Source organism: Nerophis lumbriciformis, linkage group LG24, assembly GCF_033978685.3.
Source record: "Nerophis lumbriciformis linkage group LG24, RoL_Nlum_v2.1, whole genome shotgun sequence".
In the NCBI taxonomy this organism is placed as follows: Eukaryota; Metazoa; Chordata; class Actinopteri; order Syngnathiformes; family Syngnathidae; genus Nerophis; species Nerophis lumbriciformis.
In genome coordinates this window covers 10,309,312-10,335,297 of record NC_084571.2, presented here as the reverse complement: position 1 = coordinate 10,335,297, position 25,986 = coordinate 10,309,312, and the positions used below count along the sequence as shown (strand labels likewise).

At 40.0% G+C, this 25,986-nt stretch overlaps 2 protein-coding genes across 2 annotated transcripts in view; one reads left to right on the top strand and one right to left on the bottom strand.

Moving 5' to 3' along the window:
* Positions 1-187: 187 nt before the first annotated feature.
* cdr2l (cerebellar degeneration-related protein 2-like) lies at positions 188-24,116 on the top strand. The gene is made up of 5 exons (XM_061981565.2): positions 188-645; positions 11,947-12,059; positions 12,231-12,379; positions 15,161-15,325; positions 22,505-24,116. Exons 1-5 carry the CDS (start codon positions 567-569, stop codon positions 23,376-23,378), a joined length of 1,380 nt encoding a protein of 459 aa, XP_061837549.2. The 5' UTR covers positions 188-566; the 3' UTR covers positions 23,379-24,116.
* An 88-nt stretch (positions 24,117-24,204) lies between these two features.
* Positions 24,205-25,986, bottom strand: part of LOC133620247 (rho GDP-dissociation inhibitor 1-like) — a 34,443-nt gene continuing 32,661 nt past the window's right edge. Inside the window, exons 4-6 of the mRNA XM_061981569.2 lie at positions 25,685-25,761; positions 25,565-25,628; positions 24,205-24,954 (exon numbers count right to left, since the gene is read on the bottom strand). Coding sequence (XP_061837553.1) covers positions 24,752-24,954; positions 25,565-25,628; positions 25,685-25,761 — 344 coding nt within the window. The 3' untranslated portion in view covers positions 24,205-24,751. The remainder of the gene's footprint in view (positions 24,955-25,564; positions 25,629-25,684; positions 25,762-25,986) is intronic.

Genomic DNA, 25,986 nt, shown 5'->3' with positions numbered 1-25,986 from the left:
ATTTCGAGTTTTAATGAACGCACCACAGTGCACAATTAAGCACAATTAAAGAAAATGTATATTCGGTATTTTTAATGTACATTACGTATAATGCACATAATACATTAATGCATTATTCACGATTTTGCATTACTGGTAACATTGTTTACATTACCGGTAACATGTTTGCATTCCTGTATTTTAAAGTGCGTTTCCCAGCCGTAGACCCTCGTTCGGCATTTTCCGAGCTTCTTTGAACGCCCCAGCAGCACCGCGCATGATGCTCATCAAAGGCTGATGGCAGCGACACGGCAATCTTCTTTTCCAACACCACGACGTCCTTCTCGTCTATGAACTGAACTCAAAACGCTCGCCTTCACATGGGTTGATGGTTTGAGTCCAATATATTAGTCTCAAAGGCCTTTTTTCCCCCCACCCTTCGGGGTGGTTTTAGCGTCGCTACGGGTTTTGTGTCTTGTCACTTCCGGGGGGTGCTTGGTAGTGAATTATTGTTATCATTAATATTTTTATTATTATTGTTGTTGTTAAAACACCATCTCGCCGGAGGACAAAGTAGTTGAGACTTGATGCTTCGTGGTGGCAAGATGGAGGAGTTTGTCACGGAGGAAGAGGAGCCTTGGTACGACCAACGTGACTTGGAGCAAGGTGAGGCTTCTTCCTCCATCTTTGTGTTATCCAAGGAAGTCCATGCTATTATTTTATCTTCCTGTTCAATATCGACCTTCTTCTTCCTTCTGCTGTCAATTATTTTCATCTTCAAGTGATGCCAAAATATATTCTTACTGGCCTCCATTTCCTGCTCCATCAATCTGTAGTCCATTTATGACAACTAGGGGTGCAACGATTCGTTTTAACAACGATTTAAATCGAATTGTGGTTGCCCATACGATATACAGTCGTGGTCAAAAGTTTACATACACTTGTAAAGAACATAATGTCATGGCTGTCTTGAGTTTCCAATCATTTTTACAACTCTTTATTTGTTTGTGATAGAGAGGTTGGAGCACATACTTGTTGGTCACAAAAAACATTCATAAAGTTTGGTTCTTTTATGAAATTATGGGTCTACTGACGCCCGGAAAAGGGTGGAGTGCCATCTCCGGGTTGGGGAGGAGATCTTGCCCCAAGTGGAGGAGTTCAAGTACCTCGGAGTCTTGTTCACGAGTGAGGGAAGAGTGGATCGTGAGATCGACAGGCGGATCGGTGCGGCGTCTTCAGTAATGCGGACGCTGTATCGATCCGTTGTGGTGAAGAAGGAGCTGAGCCGGAAGGCAAAGCTCTCAATTTACCGGTCGATCTACGTTCCCATCCTCACCTATGGTCATGAGCTTTGGGTTATGACCGAAAGGACAAGATCACGGGTACAAGCGGCCGAAATGAGTTTCCTCCGCCGGGTGGCGGGGCTCTCCCTTAGAGATAGGGTGAGAAGCTCTGTCATCCGGGGGGAGCTCAAAGTAAAGCCGCTGCTCCTCCGCATCGAGAGGAGCCAGATGAGGTGGTTCGGGCATCTGGTCAGGATGCCACCCGAGCGCCTCCCTAAGGAGGTGTTTAGGGCATGTCCGACCGGTAGGAGGCCACGAGGAAGACCCAGGACACGTTGGGAAGACTATGTCTCCCGGCTGGCCTGGGAACGCCTCGGGATCCCCCAGGAGGAGCTGGACGAAGTGGCTGGGGAGAGGGAAGTCTGGGCTTCCCTGCTTAGGCTGCTGCCCCCGCGACCCGACCTCGGATAAGCGGAAGAAGATGGATGGATGGATGGATGGGGTCTACTGAAAATGTGACCAAATCTGCTGGGTCAAAAGTATACATACAGCAATGTTAATATTTGGTTACATGTCCCTTGGCAAGTTTCACTGCAATAAGGCGCTTTTGGTAGCCATCCATAAGCTTCTGGCAAGCTTCTGGTTGAATTTCTGACCACTTCTCTTTACGAAATTGGTGCAGTTCAGCTAAATTTGTTGGTTTTCTGACATGGACTTGTTTCTTCAGCATTGTCCACAAAGTCGGGACTTTGGGAAGGCCATTTTAAAACCTTAATTCGAGCCTGATTTAGCCATTCCTTTACCACTTTTGACGTGTGTTTGGGGTCATTGTCCTGTTGGAACACCCAAATGCGCCCAAGACCCAACCTCCTGGCTGATGATTTTAAGTTGTCCTGAAAAATTTTCATGTACTCTCTGTAAAGCACCAGTTCCATTGGCAGCAAAACAGGCCCAGAGCATAATACTACCACCACCATGCTTGACGGTGGGCATGGTGTTCCTGGGATTAAAGGCCTCACTTTTTCTCCTCCAAACATATTGCTGGGTATTGTGGCCAAACAGCTCAATTTGTGTTTCATCTGACCACAGAACTTTCCTCCAGAAGGTCTTATCTTTGTCCATGTGATGTCAGATGAAACAATAATTTAGCTGTTTGGCCACAATACATATGTGCACATATTTCATGGCTCTAATTTTTCCATCAACTTTTAAGTGCAGTTTAAGGTATTTTAGGCATGTGCTTATGAATGACAAAGATGATAAATTTGTTAATAAATATTTATTATAGTGTAACTTTGCTGCTCATGCAGCGGTTACAATTAAAATGACTAAAGAAATGGCCATTTAAAAGTAAGGTTTGCATGTTCTCCCTGTGACTGTGTGGGTTCCCTCCTGGTACTCCGGCTTCCTCCCACCTCTAAAGACATGCACCTGGGAATAGGTTGATTGGCAACACTAAATGGTCCCTAGTGTGTGAATGTGAGAGTGAATGTTGTCTGTCTATCTGTGTTGGCCCTGCGATGAGGTGGCGACTTGTCTAGGGTGTACCCCGCCTTCCGCCCGAATGCAGCTGAGATAGGCTCCAGCACCCCCCGCGACCCCGAAAGGGACAAGCAGTAGAAAATGGATGGATGGAAAGGCAAAGTGGTAGTAAAAAAACATTTATGTTTTTGTAGAAAAAAGCAGTTAAAATAGCAATAAAAATCAACAAAACACCAAATCTAACTAACTGAAAAAGAAAAAAAAGCTGCACCCTGTTATATTATTTATTGATTAACTCTTGGCAATTTAGCACTCTATTGGACTCACTGTGTAGAATTGTATCATTGATTCATTCTAAACATGTTAACCATCTAACAGATTGTATGTTTAATCTTACGATACCGCCGCATTGGTGCTTAATGTCTTGTCTCTGTGGGTGTCTGTAGCGTTTGTTGTTGGCTCTTTTTTTTTTTTTATTGCATTGCAAATTGACGCTGCTTTAAAAAGTACTTGAATTGATGTAGACAGAGTTTAGCTGGCTGATTTTGGCTAAATGATTATTTTTCACACAACTTCGTCTTTGCTAGCTAGGCACAAGCTAACACTCTTACCGAGGTTGAGACCGGATCCTCCCTTCGCGTATCACAGGTGTATAAATGATGTATGAATGAGTATGGATACAAACAAGCAAGTAAACCGCAATTAATGGCCAATGCATTCACATCCTATTTGAATAACGTGTGACCAATTAACAAGAGGAAATGTTTTCTGCTCACCTTTTCAACATTCAAGCAGTTTAAAAAAAAAACTACAGGAACCAACATTTTAAGAGAAGATTTAGTATCTGTTCTCCACCCAGGCGACTCCGATGAAGGACAGCGTTCCAGGTGTGCATAAGCATGTATGGCCCCTCATCCCTGTTGATGGCGTTGGCCCCTCACTTCCTCATTTCCAGAACTTCTTTCATCCATCTCTTCTATTTCTTTCTTTATCATCAAATCACTTCTCTTTGTGTTCCGGAAGTCCGTGTGTCGCTGTAACTTGGTCCCCTGTCACGTCTGTTGTGACGGTCGCATCTTGTATGGCTTAAAGTTGTGTTGCGGTATTACAAAACACAAAACCAGTGAAGTTGGCACGTTGTGTAAATGGTAAATAAATACAGAATACAATGATTTGCTAATCCTTTTCAACTTATATTCAATTGAATAGACTGCAAAGACAAGATACTTAACGTTTGAACTGGAAAACTTTATTTTTTGCAATTATCAGCTCATTTGGCATTTGATGCCTGTAACATGTTTCAAAAAAGCTGGCACAAGTGGCAAAAAAGACTGTGCAAATTGAGGTAAGCTCATCTAACACTTATTTGGAACATCCCACAGGTGAACAGGCTAATTGGGAACAGGTGGGTGCCATGATTGCGTATAAAAGCAGCTTCCATGAAATGCTCAGTCATTCACAAACAAGGATGGGGCAAGGGTCACCACATTGTGAACAAATGCGTGAAAAAATTGTCGAGCAGTTTAAGAACAACATTTCTCAACCAGCTATTGCAAGGAATTTAGGGATTTCACCATCTACGGTCTGTAATATCATCAAAAGTTTCAGAGAATCTGGAGAAATCGCTGCACGTAAGCGATGATATTACGAACCTTGGATCCCTCAGGCGGTACTGCATCAAAAAGGGACATCAGTGTGTAAAGGATATCACCACATGGGCTCAGGAACACTTAAGAAAATCACTGTCAGTAACTACACTTCGTCGCTACATCTGTAAGTGCAAGTTAAAACTCTACTATGCAAAGTGAAAGTTAAAAAAGTTTAAGTACCAATGATTGTCACACACACACTAGGTGTGGTGAAATTAATCTCTGCATTTGACCCATCCCCTTGTTCATCCCCTGGGAGGTGGGGGGAGCAGTGAGCAGCAGCGGTGGCCGCGCCCAGGAATCATTTTTGGTGATTTAACCCCCAATTCCAACCCTTGATGCTGAGTGCCAAGCAGGGAGGTAATGGGTCCCATTTTTATAGTTTTTGGTTTGACTCGGCCGGGGTTTGAACTCACGACCTACCGATCAAGGCGTACACTCTAACTACGCCATGTATCAACAACACCCAGAAACGCCGCCGGCTTCGCTGGGCCCGAGCTCATCTAAGATGGACTCAAATCACTTCTCCGGTGCGTCGCCGTAACTTCCTCCGCTGTCACTTCCGTTGTGGCTTAAAGTTGTGTTGCGTTTTGACATTATTGTGTTGTGTCGTTTGCCTTCGTTGTGGCTTTTGCATTCGAGCTGTAGCTGAAAGTTGTTGTGTTGTAATTTATATTGTCTTGCCGCGTTTACGTTTCTTTTGACCTTTCTCGACCACCATTTTTGTTGTGATGACGCCGCAGACGGTAAAATCTTTATCAAAAGTGCTAAACTTTTTAAAAAGTCTGCCGTTCTTAAATCCAATGTTTTGCTTTCTCTAGTATCGATAATATTGATCGATTCCCTTTTAAAACTATCATAGATCGATACCTATCTTCCGTTAGGCAAACTTGCCTACCACAATTTGATATACTTGAAATTTAGGAATATAAATCAATCTACCATTATATTGATCAGACGTTACACTCCTAATAGATAGAATCATGTTTAGGAGTGTTACTGATTTATATGTTGTAAAAATGATTGACTACATTGACTGGCCATTGTAAGGTTTCCTCGCGAAAACACCTGAAATATTGTGAACATTTAAATAAAAACAATTCTTGGCTCCTTCTTGTAACTCAGTTAAGTTAAAGTTAAAGTACCAATGATTGTCTCTCACACACACACACACACACACACACACACACACTAGGTGTGGTGAAATTTGTCCTCTGCATTTGACCCATCCCCTTGTTCACCCCCTGGGAGGTGAGGGGAGCAGTGGGCAGCAGCGGTGCCGCGCCCGGAATAATTTTTGGTGATTTAACCCCCAATTCCAACCCTTGATGCTGAGTGCCAAGCAGGGAGGTAATGGGTCCCATTTTTATCGTCTTTGGTATGACTCGGGCGGGCTTTGAACTCACGACCTACAGGACGGACACTTAACCACTAGGCCACTGAGCAGGTCTATTCAACTGGCGGCCCGCAGGCCCCATCCGCCCTGCCAGAGCTTTTGATTTGGCCCCCCGAACATCACCCAAATAGACTTGATGAAACCATTTTAAGTCGGGTTGCTCATGTATGCAGTACTCCCGCCGACCCACAGGGGGCAACATCCAGGAATAATATACCTATTCCTGACTGCTTATTCATTGTAAATCTTATCGATTTTGTTGTTGTTTTTATCCAATTGATTTTATTGTTTGGATTTTGTACGGTGTCCTTGAGTGCCCAGAAAGGCGCCTTATAAGTGAAATGTATTATTATTATAATAAGTCCCCATGAAGAAACAGTGGGTGATTAGAAGAACACTACTCATTCAACCCTAAAAAAAAATACAAATAATTTGTGAAAATCTGACTTTTAACAATGACTGGACAACAAAGTATGAATGTTCTGCCCCAAGCAAGTGCTCAAGTCGTTGTTTCCTGTCGGACCTTTTAAGCGATGGACACAGTGTTCTAGACAAGAAGCAACAATGATAGAAATCCACACGTGTAAGATTCTTCACGAAACTTGGTCAAACATTTGGAAGTAGATATTGTGCATAAAGATATTTAGTTTGTTTTGTATTGAAATTACTGATTTTGTGATGTATTTTGTATTTGTGGTCGTGTTGTTGTTTTGTCTGAGAGTAACCACCGATCAAAGCTCGTTTGATACATGTAGCGCTAAATTTGACCAGTAGAGGGTGATTATTTGTGATAAGTCACATACATTGTGTGCAATGTTTGATGTACTATAGATTAAGGTTGTACGGTATACCAGTGCTGGTATAGTATCGCAGTACTAATGAATCCAAAACGTTACTAAACTCTGTTTGAAAAGTACCAGTTCCCGGGCATGACGGCGCGTCGTCACGTCACGACATTGTTGGTTTTACGAGCAGACGAGCATGTTCGGCAGCGCACAATCACGGAGTACTTACAAGCAGACACAGTGTGTAGACAGAAAAGGGAGAATGCTTGCATTTTGGCTTAAAAACTAAAGATAAAGGTGAAGTTATAACACTGAAACGCCCTTAGGAAGAGGTGCTTTAAGACATGGCTAGCTAGCAAGCGGCGAACGTCCATTCGCAGTCGGCAGTGCTTTAGCTACCGGTACTTCTAAATCACTAATCCTTGCCTCCATGGCGACAAAGTAAGTTTCTTACAAATATCATCCCTGCAGAACAAGGAATAGCTAAACATGCTTCACTACACACCGTAGAAGGATACAATAGCTAACCACTAAGAGCAAGCTAGCACCCTGAATGTTAAACAAATGCCATGGGTGGATCTACCCCTGACATCCACTGTAATGATACCAAGTACAATAGAGTATCTAGTCGATACTACTATGATTACAACTATATTTTTTTATCGTCACAAAATCTTTTTTCCTTTTTTTTAAAATTCATATGTTTATAAACTCAGGAAATATGTCATTGGACACATGAGGACTTTGAATATGACCAATGTATGATCCTGTAATTACTTGGTATCGGATTGATACCTAAATTTGTGGTATAATCCAAAACTAATGTAAAGTATCAAACAGAAGAATAAGTGATTATTACATTTTAACGGAAGTGTAGATAGAACATTTTGAAAGAAAAAGTAAGCCGATATTAACAGTAAATGAACAAGTAGATTAATAATCCAATTTTACAGCTTGTCCTTTATAGTTTTGACAAAATAGAATGATAAATGACAATATGTTACTGCATACGTCAGCAGACTAATTAGGAGGCTTTGTTTGCTTACTTACTACTAAAAGACAAGTTGTCTTGTATGTTCACTATTTTATTTAAGTTCAAACTTGCAATAAGAAACATATGTTTAATGTACCCTAAGATTTTTTGTTAAAATAAAGCCAATAATGCAATTTTTTGTGGTCCCCTTTATTTAGAAAAGTATCAAAGTACCGAAAGGTATCAAAATATATTTTGGTACCGGTACCACAATATTGGTATCGGGAAAACACGACGTGTGTTTACTTTGTAATGAAGTAAACTAAGTCTCAAAGGAATGTAGCCTCCGGAGGCACTTCCTGACAAAACATCCACATTTCGATGTCCGGCCCCCGAGCCCTCGGACTCTTGAAACTGGGGCCCTCTTCATGATGACGTTGAACAGCCCTGTCGTAGATTATAGTTGAAACGTTTTTCAAGCTGGCTGACATAATTTCTTTCTGGATTTTACAGAAAGTATGAGAATGTGTGAGCTGCTGCCTGCTCTTCTGTGCTTATATAATAAGCGCTGCAGGGGGAATAAAAAGGGAACTCTTCACATGCAGGACGTAATAATTATGTTTTCAATACTGGTATCATATCTGTATGTATTGTATCTGCTGATGTAGTTCTGTTGCAGATGTAAAAAAACAAGAAATACCGATAAACAGAGGCCGATATATGTGAAAATACCAAAAACCAGCGCTGATAATCGGGTCAATCTGTAGTTGTAACTGAGCACAATCTACTAATAAAAGTCTCAATCAATCAATCACACACACTTTGGTCTTGTTGAAAAGGTGCGAGTGTGTGCGTGCTGGCGACTCTCTCTAACACACGGATGCATTTCAACCAGCGTGAATGTGCTGAGTGTGTCTCTCTGCAAAGCTGGCCTCAGCAGCAACACTTCTCCTGATGACCTCATCATTTGTACATGAGGAGCCAGGTGGATTCTGTCCACTATGTGTGTGTGTATATATGTACAGTATGTGTGTATGCCGCATCTCAAAGTCTGAAAATCATTAAGCCCTGCTGGCTTGATCTGATTAAGGAACACCAGACCAGCCCAGACCTCCTCAGCCTTGCAGCTAATACCAACTTGCCCTCCAGCGTGAATGTGACCCAGAATGCATTGCAGTGCAGTTACGCAACGAGGTCATTCTCATCTCTCGTGTGCAGAGATGACGTACCGCGGCGAGCATCAAGTAGTCATGGAAGCGACAGAAAGTCAATAAATGTTCTTTGCGGAGTAGTGTGAGGCGACGTGGGAGGTGTTCTCTCGCCAGTTCATTAACACTTCAGCCACTCAGGCCTTCTTCTTCTACTGATCCAGTGCGAATGTGTCAATCGTATTTTACAAGCTGCAGTCATGTCCACTAATAACAAACTCTTGCTTTCCCTCTGCCTGCTCTACTTGTGTATTGTCCATGTGTGCTAGGGCTCGGCAATATTATTATTAACTTAAATGAGCGGCTCCACACTGTGTATGGAGACTCATAGTGAGCAGCTAGCTGCTTGTCAGCTGGGGGACTAAAAATGGATACAGTGTCAGTCAGAGGGGATCTGTGTTTGTGATCGGCGGCGGTCACATACTTTTGGACCGATACTGATCAGTGGCCATCGATCAGCACATCCCTAACCTACTCAGTGGCCTAGTGGTTAGAGTGTCCGCCCTGAGATCGGTAGGTTGTGAGTTCAAACCCCGGCCGAGTCATACCAAAGACTATAAAAATGGGACCCATTACCTCCCTGCTTGGCACTCAGCATCAAGAGTTGGAATTGGGGATTAAATCACCAAAATGATTCCCGGGCGCGGCACCGCTGCTGCCCACTGCTCCCCTCACCTCCCAGGGGGTGATCAAGGGGATGGGTCAAATGCAGAGGGCAAATTTCACCACACCTTGTGTGTGTGTGACAATCATTGGTACTTTAACTTAACTTTAACTTAACTATGTTACTACTTCAACATCTCTCGACTGATTTGAAAAATTCCAACACCAACCATTTCAACTCATTCACTACATTCAAGTTTTTTACCATTTTCAAAAAAATTCCCGCTTTTCCCGTAACTCCCAAATTTTAGGGAAATTCCCATTGAAATCAATGGGGCATTCTTCAAAGTTCCATAACTCCCACATTTTTCATCTGATTCAAACTGTTCCAACTTCAAAATATGTTTGGGAATTTCAACAATTCTAAGAACAAATCCAGAATTTCCAGAATTTCAGTTCAATTTCAGTTCCTTCATGAATTGCCTCATCTAGTTTGTCTATAAAATTGTTATAATTATACCTCTGCAAAACATTGTAAGCTTATTAACAATAAAGTAAACAACACACTGGTCTTTCCTTGTCTCCCACTGTGGATACAGTAAAGCCAAGTGCTTCGTCATATTCTGGTACAGCAAAAAAAAAAGCATGTTTCCTGAGGTCATAAGCGCCCCCTCGGCATCGCATGGTGCCCCACTATTTGAGGACTGGGTTAACGTGTCAAGTGCCAAGTTACGTGACTCTGAGGTGTACGGCGGAAAAATTGGCTAAAATGATTAGCATGATAATATTGGCATGTTAGCTTGCACAGGTTAGCATGCTAACAGTTAATTTTAGCATGCTAACAGTTAATAGATGTCAAGTACCGAAGTATATGGCTCTGGGGTAAACGGTTACCAAACTAGCAAAAAAAAGTTAGCATGTTAATGTTTGCGTGGCGGTGTGGAAGAGTGGCCGTGCGCAACCCGAGGGTCCCTGGTTCAAACCCCACCTAGTACCAACCTCGTCATGTCCGTTGTGTCCTGAGCAAGACACTTCACCCTTGCTCCTGATGGGTGCTGGTTAGCGCCTTGCATGGCAGCTCCCTTCATCAGTGTGTGAATGGGTAAATGTGGAGGTAGTGTCAAAGCGCTTTGAGTACCTTGAAGGTAGAAAAGCGCTATACAAGTACAACCCATTTATCATTTATTACCATTAGCAAGCTAACACTTAGCAAACACTTAACACGTAGCAAAACAAGTGGGCATGCTAATAGTAAGTATACTGTATGTCAAGTACCAAGTTTGGCCTAGTGGTTAGAGTGTCCGCCCTGAGATCGGTAGGTTGTGAGTTCAAACCCCGGCCGAGTCATACCAAAGACTATAAAAATGGGACCCATTACCTCCCTGCTTGGCACTCAGCATCAAGGGTTGGAATTGGGGGTTAAATCACCAAAAATGATTCCCGGGTGTGGTACCGCTGCTGCCCACTGCTCCCTCACCTCACAGGGGGTGATCAAAGAGGATGGGTCAAATGCAGAGGACACATTTCACCACACCTAGTGTGTTTGTGACAATCATTGGTACTTTAACTTTAACTTTATGACCCTGGGGTTAACGGTTGTAAAATTAGCAAAAAAAAGTTAGCGTGTTAATATTGGCATGCTAGCATGCTTATGTTAATATGTTAACAGTTAGCATATGTCCAGTACCAAGTTATATGACTCTGGGGTAAACAGTTGCAAAATTAACAAAAAAGTTTGGCATGTTATTGGCTAAGATTAGCATGCTGACAATTATAAGAAGTCAAAAACTAAGTTATATAACTCGGGTAAACGGTGGCAAAATCAGTAAAAAAAAATAAAAAATTGCCATGTCAATATTAGCATGGTAACAGGTAGCATATGTCAAGTAACAATTTATGACTTTGGGGTAAACAGTTGCAAAATAAAATAAAAAAAGTTAACATGCTAACAGTAAGTACATTTCAAATACCACATTGTGTGACTCTGGTAAACGGTTGTAAAATTAACAAAAAAGGTTAGCATGCTAACAGTTAGCAAATCAATCATCAATCAATCAATCTTTATTTATATAGCCCTAAATCACAAGTGTCTCAAAGGGCTGCACAAGCCACAACGACATCCTCGGTACAAAGCCCACATATGTTAAGTACCAAGTTGAATGGCTCGGTCGGATAAAGGGCTGCAAAATTAGTAAAAAAAAAGTTGGCATGTCAATATTAGCATGCTAACAGTTAGCATATATCAATTACCAAGTTAAATAACTCTGGGGTAAATGGTTGCAAATTTTGCAAAAAAGGTGTTAGCATGCTAACAGTAAGTATATGTCAAATGCCAAGTTATATGGCTCTGGGGTAAACGGTTGTAAAATTCACAAAAAAGGTAAGCATGCTAATTTTAGCGGGCTAACATTCTTAGGTTATCATGCTAGCAATAAGTATATGTCAAGTACTAAGTTATGACTCAAAATTTGCACCAAAAAAAAAAAAGTTAGCTCATGCTACATTTGTGCCTCACAGCTTTTTGTCTCCTAGCTGCATCTTTTCCCTCATTGTTGTTTTCTTAAAATGGCTTTGTGCTCTCCCACCAGACTTGCACCTGGCAGCCGAGCTGGGTAAAACTCTCCTGGAGCGCAACAAGGAGCTGGAGGACTCCCTGCAGCAGATGTACGTCAACAATGAGGAGCAAGTGCAGGAGATTGAGGTACACGCACGTCTAGGAGCAAATACGCAACCTAACAAAGTTAACACAATCTACACAAAGTCGTACGGTTCGGGAAAGCAAACACCATTTTTTAAAGGATAATATTTGGAGCATGTGATTGGACCGTCATGCAACGTTCAGGCTAAATCAGGACTGGTCTTCCTCGTGCAGTACCTGTCCAAGCAGCTGGAGATGTTGCGGGACATGAACGAGCAGCACGCCAAAGTCTACGAGCAGCTGGACGTGACCGCCAGAGAGTTGGAGATCACTAATGAGAAGCTGGTGCTGGAGAGCAAGGCCTCGCAGCAGAAAATAGACAGGTGAGCTTCTTGCATCATCATCATCATCATCATTATTATTATTAAGCTTCCATATTATTTTTATATACTTCCACAATAACGTATTGTAAGGGCGTGGCACAACATCTCCACAGTTAAAAAAGTGCTTTTAGTGAATATACTGTATAGTAAACACTGATTTATGTGTCTGTAGCTTTAATGCTAAAGAGCTTTAGCTTTAATGCTAATGATCTGTAGTTTTAATGTGAAAGAGCTGTAGCTTTAATGCTAATGAACTGTAGTTTTAATGCTAATGATCTGTAACTTTAATGCTAATGAACTGTAGTTTTAATGCTAATGATTTGTAGCTTTAATGCTAATGAACTGTAGTTTTAATGCTAATGATCTGTAACTTTAATGCTAATGAACTGTCGGTTTCATGCTAATGATCTGTAGCTTTAATGCTAATGAACTGTAGTTTTAATGCTAAAGAGCTGTAGCTTTAATGCTAATGAACTGTAGTTTTAATGCTAGTGAGCTTTAGCTTGCATGCTAATGAGCGGTCTTAGTCCACGCCAGCGTTGCCAGATGTATCATAATTATTGTTTGTAATATCATTTCACCCTCTTTCTATTAGCAAACACTATAGGTGTCCTGAATTGATATTGATATCGGCTATCGGTATATTAGCAATAAAAAACGAATAATGGATGATATTGGCTCGCATGTAAAATGTGCGATACAAGTAGTACTGCAGCGTGTTTACTTGTGTGGGATATCATGTGCGATACAAGCAGTCCTGCAGCGTGTTTACTTGTGTGTGATATCATGTGCGATACAAGCAGTCCTGCAGCGTGTTTACTTGTGTGTGATATCATGTGCGATACAAGCAGTCCTGCAGAGTGTTTACTTGTGTGTGATATCATGTGCGATACAAGCAGTCCTGCAGAGTGTTTACTTGTGCAAAGCTGGACAGACAGTTGACATCTAAATGTCCTCTGATAAGCACATCATTTCTTCTCTATTTCGGTAATGTCATTTGCAAAAAAGTAAACATGCTAGGCTGTAGGCTACTAGGAGCTAGGAGCTACACAACAGCTAAGCACACAATTGCACCCAAGCTAGACATACGTAATAATCATTGAACAATATTGCAGGTAAAAACATCACATTGGTCAATATAAACAAGTATCAAATAATTATAGTTGCTTTTTACTTACATTTACAAAGTCTCCAAGGCTAAATATCCTGTAACAAACATGTCACCACCATTCTTCCAAAAGCGCATTGGTGAGGTCACACACTGATGTTAGTCGAGAAGGCCTGGCTCTCCGTTCTAATTCATCCCAAAGGTGTTCTATCGGGTTCAGGTCAGGACTCTGTGCAGGCCAGTCAAGTTCATCCACACCAGCCTCTGTCATCCATGTCTCTATGGACCTTGTGGTGCACAGTCATGTTGGAAGAAGAAGGGGCCCGCTTCAAACTGTTCCCACAAGGTTGGGAGCATGGAATTGTCCAAAATGTTTTGGTATCCTGGAGCATTCAAAGGTCCTTTCACTGGAACTAAGGGGCCAAGCCCAACTCTTGAAAAACAACCCCACACCATAATTTCTCCTCCACCAAATGTCACACTCTGCACAATGCAGTCCAAAATGTAGCGTTCTCCTGGCAACCTCCAAACCCAGACTCGTCCATCAGATTGCCAGATGGAAAAGCGTGATTCATCACCCCAGAGAACGCGTCTCCACTGCTCTAGAGTCCAGTGGTGACGTGTTTTACACCACTGCATCCCACGCTTTGCATTGGACTTGATGTATGGCTTTGATGCAGCTGATCGGCCATGGAAACCCATTCCATGAAGCTCTCTGCGTACTGTACGTGGGCTAATTGGAAGGTCACATGAAGTTTGGAGCTCTGTAGCAACTGACTGTGCAGAAAGTTTTTGCACTATGCGTTTCAGCATCCGCTGACCCCTCTCTGTCAGTTTACCTGGCCTACCACTTGGTGGCTGAGTTGCTGTTGTTCCCAAACTCTTCCATTTTGTTATAATAAAGCCAACAGTTGACTTTGGAATATTTAGCAGCGAGGAAATTTCACGACTGGATTTGTTGCACAGGTGGCATCCTATGACAGTTCCACGCTGGAAATCACTGAGAGCGGCCCATTCTTTCACAAATGTTTGTAGAAACAGTCTCCATGCCCAAGTGCTTGATTTTATACACCTGTGGCCGGGCCAAGTGATTAGGACACCTGATTCTCATCATTTGGATGGGTGGCCAAATACTTTTGGCAATATAGTTTATGTATCATACTTTTCTGCAAAATACAATCATTTTTGGTACGATGATTTGTCATTTCCCATCTGGCAACACTGCTGTGTTTGACAGTGTTGTGATGTTCATTATGTACGTACACACTGTAACAACACTAGCATAGCTGCATCATGCCAGGTTAGAAACATCTCTGCAGTACATATGCATTCATTGCTTGACCTAGTACAGTATTTGCTACTTATCATATTAGCATATCCATAATCCGCCATTTCCCCCTGAGAACTCTCATGATCAGCAACTTGACATGAGTCTTTGTTCTAAGCTGCTGCTTGAGTCGCTAATCCTTGCGGATCTGTGATTATCATTACTGTACCTGAAATCACTATGACATAACGTGTGTGTGTGTGTGTGTGTGTGTGTGTGTGTGTGTGTGTGTGTGTGTGTGTGTGTGTGTGTGTGTGTGTGTGTGTGTGTGTGTGTGTGTGTGTGTGTGTGTGTGTGTGTGTGTGTGTGTGTGTGTGTGTGTGTGTGTGTGTGTGTGTGTGTGCAGGTTGACGGGCACCATGGAGACGTTGCAGGGTCAGGTGGACAGTCTGACCACACGAGTAGAGGAGCTGAGAACTTTGGAGGAGCTGAGGGTCCTCAGAGAGCGCAAAGAACGACGCAAGACAGTCCACTCCTTTCCTTGCCTTAAAGAACTGTGCACTGCACCAAGGTGAAACTTTTACTACACTTTTTAAAAACTTTAGTACACTTTTACTACACTTTTTAAACACTTTAGTACTTAAGTACACGTTTACTACTTTTATTAAATTTTTACTTCACTTTTATAACATTTTATTACACTTTTACTACACTTTTAGGACGCTTTAGTACACTTTTACTACACTTTTAGAACACTTTAGTACAATTACTACACTTTTAGAACACTAATACTCTTTTACTACACTTTTAGAACACTTTACTACACTTTTAGAACACTAATACACTTTAGTACACTCATACAACACTTACAACACTTTAGTTCACTTTTAGAACACTTTTGTTCACTTTTCTACACTTTTACTATACTTTTAGAACACTTTAGTACACTTTTGTACACTTTTAAAACACTTTAGTACACTTACTACACTTTTACTAGTTTCAAAACACTTTAGTACACTTTTATTACAGTTTTATTACATTTTACTACACTTTTAAAAGACTTTAGTACACCAAAGTACACTTTTACAACACTTTTATGACACTTTTACTCCACTTTTAGAACACTTTAGTACACTTTGACTACACTTTTAGAACACTTGTACTACACTTAAGTACACCATTAGAACACTTTAGTAAACTTGTACTACACTTAGAACACTTTAGTACACTACATTTTGTATTACACTTTAACTACATTTTTACAATACTTCAGTACACATTTACTACACTTGTACTGCGCATTTTACTACACTTTTAAAACACTTAAATACACTTTTAATACACTTAATACATTTTTGCTACACTTTTACTTAATTTTTTAAATACTTAAATACTTAAGTACACATTTTTATTACACCTTTTTTCCACTTTTAAAACACTTTATTTAGTACACTTTTAATATTTTTTTACTACACTTACTACACTTTTACTACACTTGTACTACACTATTAAAACACTTTAGTACACTTTTAATACTTTAGTACCCTTTTAGGACACTTCAGTACACTTTTACTACACTTTTTATACACTTGTACTACACTTTTACTGCACTTTTAGAACACTTTTAATACTTTAGTACCCTTTTAGGACACTTCACTACACTTGTACTACACTTGTAGTGCACTTTTACAACACTTGTAGAACACTTTAATACGCTTTTACTCCACTTTTATAACGTCTGTATTACTTTTACTACACTTTTAGAACACTTTAGTACACTGTTACTACACTTTTAGAACCCTTTAATACACTTTTAGAACACTTTAGTACACTTTTACAACACTTAGAACACTTTAGTTCACTTTTAGAACACTTTAGTTCATTTTTACTACACTTACTATACTTTTAGAACACTTTTGTACACTTTAGTACACTTACTACACTTTTACTACAGTTTCAAAACACTTTAGTACACTTTTATTACAGTTTTATTACAGTTGTATTACATTTTACTACACTTTTAAAACACTTTAGTACACTTTAGTACACTTAAGTACACTTTTACGACACTTATGACACTTTTACTACACTTTTAGAACATTTTAGTACACTTTTAGCACAATTAATACACTTTGACTACACTTTTAGAACACTTGTACTACACTTAACTACACTTTAGTACACTTTAGTACACTTAATACACTTTTAGAACACTTTTACTACACTTTTAGAACACTTTTACTACACTTTTAGAACACTTGTACTACACTTAAGTACATCTTTAGCTCGGTTGGTAGAGCGGCCGTGCCAGCAACTTGAGGGTTGCAGGTTCGATTCCCGCTTCCGCCATCCTAGTCACTGCCGTTGTGTCCTTGGGCAAGACACTTTACCCACCTGCTCCCAGTGCCACCCACACTGGTTTAAATGTAACTTAGATATTGGCTTTCACTATGTAAAGCGCTTTGAGTCACTAGAGAAAAGCGCTATATAAATATAATTCACTTCACTTCACCTTTCGAACACTTTAGTAAACTCGTACTACACTTTTACTACACTTGTACCACACTTGTACTACACTTTTAGAACACTTTAGTACACTACATTTTGTATTACACTTTAACTAAATTTTTACAATACTTCAGTACACAATTACTACACTTGTACTGCACTTAAATACACTTAATACATTTTTAAAACACTAATACTTAAGTACACATTTTTATTACACTTTTTTTCCCACTTTAAAACACTTTATTTAATTAAAGTGAAAGTAGCAATGATTGTCACACACACACACAAGGTGTGGCGAAATTTGTCCTCTGCATTTGACCCATCCCCTTGTTCACCCCCTGGGAGGTGAGGGGAATCCTTTTTGGTGATTTAACCCCCAATTCCAACCCTTGATGCTGAGTGCCAAGCAGGGAGGTAATGGGTCCCATTTTTATAGTCTTTGGTATGACTCGGCCGGGGTTTGAACTCACAACCTACCGATCTCAGGGCGGACACTCTAACCACTAGGCCACTGAGTAGGTGTTTGTGTTTAATACATTTTTACTACACTTACTACAGATTTACTACACTTGTACTACACTATTAAAACACTTTAGTACACTTTTAATACTTTAGTACCCTTTTAGGACACTTCAGTACACTTTTACTACACTTTTAGTACACTTTTAATACACTTGTACTACACTTGTACTGCACTTTTACTACACTTTTAGAACACATGTAGAACACTTGAGTACACTTTTAATACTTTAGTACCCTTTTAGGACACTTCAGTACACTTTTACTATACTTTTAGTACACTTTTAATACACTTGTACTGCACTTTTAATACACTTGTACTGCACTTTTACTACACTTTTAGAACACTTGTAGAACACTTTAGTACACTTTTAATACTTTAGTACCCACGGCGTGGCGCAGTGGGCGAGTGGCCGTGCGCAACCCGAGGGTCCCTGGTTCAATCCCCACCTAGTACCAACCTCGTCATGTCCGTTGTGTCCTGAGCAAGACACTTCACCCTTGCTCCTGATGGGTGCTGGTTAGCGCCTTGCATGGCAGCTCCCTCCATCAGTGTGTGAATGGGTAAATGTGGAAGTAGTGTCAAAGCGCTTTGAGTACCTTGAAGGTAGAAAAGCGCTATACAAGTACAACCCATTTTAGGACACTTCAGGATACTTAAATACACTTTTACTACTCTTGTATTATATTTTTACTACACTTTTTCTCCACTTTTAAAACACTTTAGTACACTTTTAATACATTTTTACTACACTTTAACTACACTTTTACTACAATTTTACTATACTTGTACTACACTTTTAAAACACTTTAGTACACTTTTAATACTTTTTACTACACGTTTACTGCACTTTTACTACACGTTTAGTACACTTTAGTACACTTTTAGGACACTTCAGTACACTTACTACACTTGTACTACACTTTAGTACACTTTTAGAACACTTTAGTACACTTAATACTTTTTTACTACACGTTTACTGCACTTTTACTACACGTTTAGAACACTTGACTTTTACTTTTAGAACACTTAAGTACACTTTTAGAACACTATAGTAAACTCATACTAAACTTTTACTACACGTTTAGAACACTTTAGTACACTTGTACCACACTTGTACTACACCTGTACCACAATTGCACTACACTTAAGTACACTTTTAGAACACTCTAGTACACTTTTACAACACTTGTACCACACTTGTACTACACTTTTAGAACACTTAAGTACACTTTAGTACACTTTAACTACACTTGTACGGCACATTTTTACTACACATTTACTAAACTTTTAGAAAACACTTAAATACACTTTTAATACACTTAATACATTTTTACTACACTTTTAAAACACTTTAATACTTAAGTACACATTTTAACTACACTTTATTCCCACTTTTAAAACACTTTATTTAGTACACTTTTAATACATTTGTACTACTCTTTAACTACACGTTTACTACACTTTTGATACATTTACTACACTTACTACACTTGTACTACACTATTAAAACACTTTAGTACACCTTTAATACTTTAGTACCCTTTTAGGACACTTCAGTACACTTTTAGAACACTTGTACTACACTTACGTACACTTTTAGCACACTTTAGTAAACTCATACTACACTTTTAGAACACTTTAGTACACTTTTACTACACTTTTACTATCCTTGTACCACACTTTTAGAACACTTAAGTACACTTTTACTACACTTGTACTGCACTTTTACTACACTTTTAGAACACTTGTAGAACACTTTAGTACACTTTTAAAACATTAGTACAATTACTACACTTTTGAAACACTTTAGTACACTTTTACTACACTTGTAACATTTTTACTACACTTTTAAAACACTTTAGTACACTTTTAATATGTTTTTACTACACTTTTAAAACACTTTAGTACACTTTTAGGACACTTCAGTACACTTTTATTACACTTTTAGGACACTTTACTACACTTTTAGAACACTCTACTACACTTTTAGAACACTCTACTACACTTTTAGAACACTTGTACTACACTTAGGTAGTAAACTCATACTACACTTTTAGAAAACTTTAGTGCACTTTTACTACACTTTTAGAACACTTTAGTACACTTTTAGGACACTTCAGTACACTTTTACTACACTTGTACAACACTTGTACTACACTTTTGGAACACTTAAGTACAGTTTAGTACACTTTTACTACACTTGTATTACACTTTTAGAATACTTTAGTACACTTTTACTACACTTGTACTGCACTTTTAGAACACTTGTAGAACACTTTAGTACACTTAATAATTTTTTTCTACACTTGTACCACTCTTAATACATTTTTACTACACTTTAACTACAATTTTACCAGAGGTGGGTAGAGAAGCCAGAAATTGTACTCAAGTAAGAGTACTGTTACTTTAGAGATTTATTACTCAAGTAAAAGTAAGGAGTAGTCACCCAAATATTTACTTGAGTAAAAGTAAAAAGTATGTTGTGAAAAAACTACTCAAGTACTGAGTAACTGATGAGTAACATACACACACACACATATATATATATATATATATATATATATATATATATATATATATACATACATATACATTGATATATACAGTATATAATTTATATGTATTTATTTTGCTGTTTTTGTTTACATGTTAAAGATGTTTTAATGAATATACATGCATGTTTAACATATAGATTCCTTTCTTTCATGAAGACTAGAATATAAGTTGGTGTATTACCTGATTCTGATGACTTGCGTTGATTGTAATCAGACAGCAGTGATGATAACGTCCACGTTTTCAAATGGAGGAGAAGAAAAGTTCCTCCTTTCTGTCTAATACCACATGAAAGTGGTGGGTTTTTGGCATCTTATTTGTACAGCTTCCATATTCGTTTTTATACACTTTACAAGAAATATATTGGCGTCAAACTCCTTAGCCTGCTAGCTTGTTTGCGCTGGCTTTCGGAGACTCTTGTTTTGAAAGCGCAGGCGCGATGGAGCAGCACTTTTATTGTGAAGACAGGAACTGTGCAGTCAGTCTTTAGGCTTTTGACGGGATGTACGGTTGAAATAAAGAAGTATCTTTTTTCCTTCACACTTTTGATTGATTGATTGGAACTTTTATTATTAGATTGCACAGTACAGTACATATTCCGTACAATTGACCACTAAATGGTAACACCCCAATAAGTTTTTCAACTTGTTTAAGTCAGGTCATGTGACCACCTGGCTCTGTTTGATTGGTCCAACGTCACCAGTGACTGCATCTGATTGGTGGAACGAAGTGAACGTCACCAGTAAGGCAGGCACTTTGAAGGTCTGTCTGACAGACCAAAACAAACAAAGCGTGCATTAACAGATCGATAAAAATTAGTAGCGAGTAGCGAGCTGAATGTAGATAAAAGTAGCGGAGTAAAAGTAGCGTTCCTTCTCTATAAATATACTTAAGTAAAAGTAAAAGTATGTTGCATTAAAACTACTCTTAGAAGTACAATTTATCCCAAAAGTTACTCAAGTAGATGTAACGGAGTAAATGTAGCGCGTTACTACCCACCTCTGAATTTTACTATACTTGTACTACATTTTTAAAACACTTTAGTACACTTTTAATACTTTTTTACTACACATTTACTGCACTTTTACTACACTTTTAGAATACTTCACATTTAGAACACTTTTCTACACTTTTAGGACACTTCAGCACACTTTTAGAACACTTGTACTACACTTTAGTACACTTTTAGAACACTTAAGTAAAGTCATACAAAATGTTTACTACACTTTTAGAACACTTTAGTACACTTTTAATACTTTTTTACTACACAGTAACTGCACTTTTACTACACCTTTAGAACACTTGTACTACACTTTAGTACACTTTTAGGACACTTCAATACACTTACTACACTTTTAAACATTTTGTACTACACTTAAGTACACTTTTAGAACGCTGTAGTAAACTCATACAACACTTTTAGAACACTTTAGAACACTTCAGTACACTTTTACTCCACTTTACTACACTTTTAGAACACTCTTACAACACTTGTACCACATTTTTGCTACACTTGTACCACACTTGTACTACACTTTTAGTACACTTTTACTACATTTTTAGAACACATTAGTACACTTACTACGCTTTAGTACACTTTTACAACACTTACTACACTTTTAGAACATTTTACTACACTTTTAGAACACTTTAGTATGCTTTTAGAACACTTTTACCAAACTTAGAGCACTTTTACTACACTTTTAGAACACTATCTACAATTTTAGAAAACTTAAGTACACTTTTACTACACTTTATATATTTCTACTACACTTTTATTACACTTACATGTTTTACTCTCTTACTACACTTTTATTACACTTATTACTCTTTTATTACACTTTTACTACCTTTTTATTACACATTTAGTCCACTTTAGTGACTCGTATCACACGTTGATGTCACTTTAAATATTTAGCATATTTTATAATAACTTGTAGTCCACTTTCATTTAACTATTTAGCTTTTATTCCCTTTTTTCAGTTGTGCAACATTTTAAGTCCGCTTTTATTGGGCTTCTATTTCACTTTCATTTAGCTTCTATTCCACTTTTATTTCCAGAAGAGTTTAATTTAATTCCACGTGCCACACGAAGCCACACGATGCGTCACCATGGCTCACAGACCCAGCAGACTTTGATCTTTCTAATTTGTTTTTGTGAAGCTACGAGGACGGCTTCCTGCTGGCCAACCCGGGCAGCGTGGATTTGGTCGAGCGACAGCCGGCAGAGGAGGAGAACGAGCGTCTGAGAGGCGTGGCCTCGTCTCTGCGCGCCGCCGTCTCCGCCGAGCGCTCCAAGCGGGAAGGAGCGGAGCGCGAGTGCGCCGCCGTGCTGCAGGAGTTCATACGCCTGGAGGAGCGACTACTGGGCGCCGAGGGCTGCCAGCTGCGAGTTCGGGAGCTGGAGGCGGAGCTCCGGGAGATGCAGCTGCTGAGGAAGTCCAGGGTGAGTTTGACGGAGGACGGCATGGAGTCGCTGCTCGGCAACGGACCGGAGACGGACACGCCCGATGACGATAACGGCGCGGCGGCTTCGGAGGCGGCGGGCGACGCGGGCGAGGCGGGAGCGCCCGTGAGGAAAAGCTGCAGTGACACGGCTCTGAACGCCATCAGCATCCGCGACCCCCCGGGCAGGCGGCAGGCGGGACGCAAGCGAGGAATGTCCATCCTGAGCGAGGTGGACGAGCAGTACCACGCCCTGCTGGAGAAGTACGAGGAGCTGCTGGGCAAGTGTCGGCGCCACCAAGACGACCTTTGTCACGCCGAGGTGCAGACCTCCCGACCCGTGTCCAGGGACCCCTCCATCAAGGACTACGGCCTGGCTGTGGCGGAGGAGGCGCGGGCCCCGCCCACTCCCCCTCACGCTCCCTCCACGCCGGAAGCCCTGGAGGGCATCAGCAGGCAGGTGGAGCAGGTGGACCAGCGCCTGGGGCAGAACACGCCCGAGTACAAGACCCTCTTCAAGGAGATCTTCTCCCGCCTGCAGAAGACCAAGAGCGACGTCAACGCCGGCAAGAGCAGGAAGAGCCACAAGTGACCTTTGACCCCTGCTTCAAGGGGCCATCTTTCAGACGTAATCAAGTCGTCTTGTTTCAAGCCGAGATGCAGATTATTACTCTCTAACATGCAGGAGTGTCTGGAAAGGTGATTTAACCCTCAGGGGACTAAAAAAAAGGTGGTTTTTTTGTCCTTAAAGTAAATGTTTGCTGTGTTTTGGTGTTAATTATTCATAATTCAAAGGGGGTTATTTCATGTAAAATAAATCTCCAATATTAATATTATAAGGATAACAAAAATATTTTGGATTTTTTTTTGCTCAGATCTCTCAAACAAAAATAAAACAAAATTAAAATGTATTTACATAAAAATACCAACACAAATCCCCAACTAGTAATGATTCATTTTAAGATTTTGAAGGTCTTTTGATCAAATGTTAGTTTTCAGTAATTAGTTTTAAATGATGTACTATTACCGGTATGTTAGCATACATCGTTTTACTAATTTAAACATGCGACATTATTGATCAAAATGCTTTTTTAGAAGATCAAAGTAAATGAAACATATTACATGTGATACTTTGAGTGCTGTTTTTTTTTTTTTTTTGAGAAATCTGAACGAAAAGGCCAAAAAAAAATATATATATATATTATATTCTTTTAAAAGCCTAAATAATTGTGTCCTGTTTGGCTTGATAATTAAAATATCCCCAGAGGGTTAAATAATCTTTTAATCCTCCGCCTGTTCCATAATCACGCTGCAACATTTCACCTCTTATGAATTGCCAAACTACTGTGTGCTGAAGCCCGTTTTCCCCCAGCATGCATTGCAGGACGACTGAACACACTGACGGAAGAAAGAATGCATTATTGTTATGAAAGAGGATTTGAACACTTTATTTGTGAATTACATGTACCCAAACCAGACAAAAAGATGGAAATAGATCGGCTGCCCTCGGAAGAAAAACACTAAGAAAATAACGTTCACTTGCTGATGTTCAGGAAAAGGAGGCGCAGTCAATGCTTGGAATGACCATATAAGGAATATGCAACAGGAAGTCTAATGGTTGTCCAGTTCCAGTGAGTTTGAAGGCTACACAGCAGCTGCCAAAACACGCTGATTTGTTAACCTTTGGGAGGAAAAGGTGACCTGAATTCCAAATCATTTAGCGAGAAATGAGCAGCAAGAAGAGTGTCAGCACACGCACTCACTCACACTCACACACACACACACACAAAGGCAGAGGAGGTGACCCTAAAAACAAATTAAATCATAACTTTTTGGATGACTGACGCCAAAACAAAATTGGACTTTTGTGCAGTTATTTTTTCCATTCTCAATTTGCAGGTTTAATACTTTGAAGAAAACATGAAAGAAAAAAAGAAGGAATGGTGAGGAAGAGGAAGAGGAAGGTCAATCCTTCCAGTCCTTCTTGATGCTGAGGCTCCAATCCCAGGACAGATGGTCGTGTTTGTCGTCGTCGGTGAACTTGGACTTGATGTTGTACGTGCCGCGCGCCAACATGCCTTTGGGCGCCTCTTCTGCGCTGGTCAGGAACTCGTACTCCTCGCTGGGCTTGGGGCCGTAGCTGCCCACCATGTAGTCCGACTTGTCCACTGCAGGAGGTCAAAGGTCATGGAAGGTTGGCATCTACGAACTAGCTCATCTTTGTGAGTTGACTTCTCTTTAACGTGTATGAGTTGGCTTACATGTGTGAAATATCTTCTCTTTATCATTTGGGAGTTAGCACCTGGGAGTTAGCTTATATTTGTTAGCATCTGGAAATTGGTCTCTTTATTGGCATGTGTGAATTAGCTTACTTTTGTTATCTCATAGCTAGCATCTGTGTTAGTCAGTTAGCTTGTATTTGGAAGTAAGCTTACATTTTTTAGCGTTTGGGAGTTGAGTTACATTTAATATGTGTGAGATAGGACCTGAGAGTTAGCTTACATTTGTCAGCATCTGGAAGTTGGTCTATCTTTATTGGTGTCTGTGAATTAGCTTACTTTTGTTAAGAAATGTAAGCTACATTCCAGATGCTATCTCAGAGTTAGCATCTATGAGTTAGCTCATCTTTGTTAGAGACTGAGCGTTAGCATCTGGAATTTAACTTACATTTTTTATCTTCTGGGAGTTAGCTTACATTGTTAGCATCTGTGAGTCAGCCAATCTTTGTTGGCATCTGTGAGTTAGCTGCCCTTTGTTAGCATGTGTGAGTTAGCGCACCTTTGACACCTTTCCTGAAAGACTGCTGGATGTACTTCAGACCCGACACGATCTCTTTGTTGACCTGCAAAGAGGACGTGTCAGCACAAAAAGGGCCGATTTCCGTTGTCACTCGCTCACCTTGAAGTTGACTTTTATTTTGTACTCCACACCCTCCTTCAACACAAAGGGGTTCTTCTTGAAGTTCTCCAGATCTCCTGTCCATGAAGAAGACAACTGGCACATGAATTCAGATCAAATAATAATAAATGTTGATAGAGAAAACAACAAGTGAGGAAATATTCAATAATAAAGACTCAGCAGCAGCCAGTGATAACAAACATGTAGTACACATTGTGGCCACCAGGTAGCAATTTAGCTCATGTTGGTGTATAAGGTTGATGGGAGGGGCCTATCCCCAGGTGCGTGTGTTTGGAGGTAAG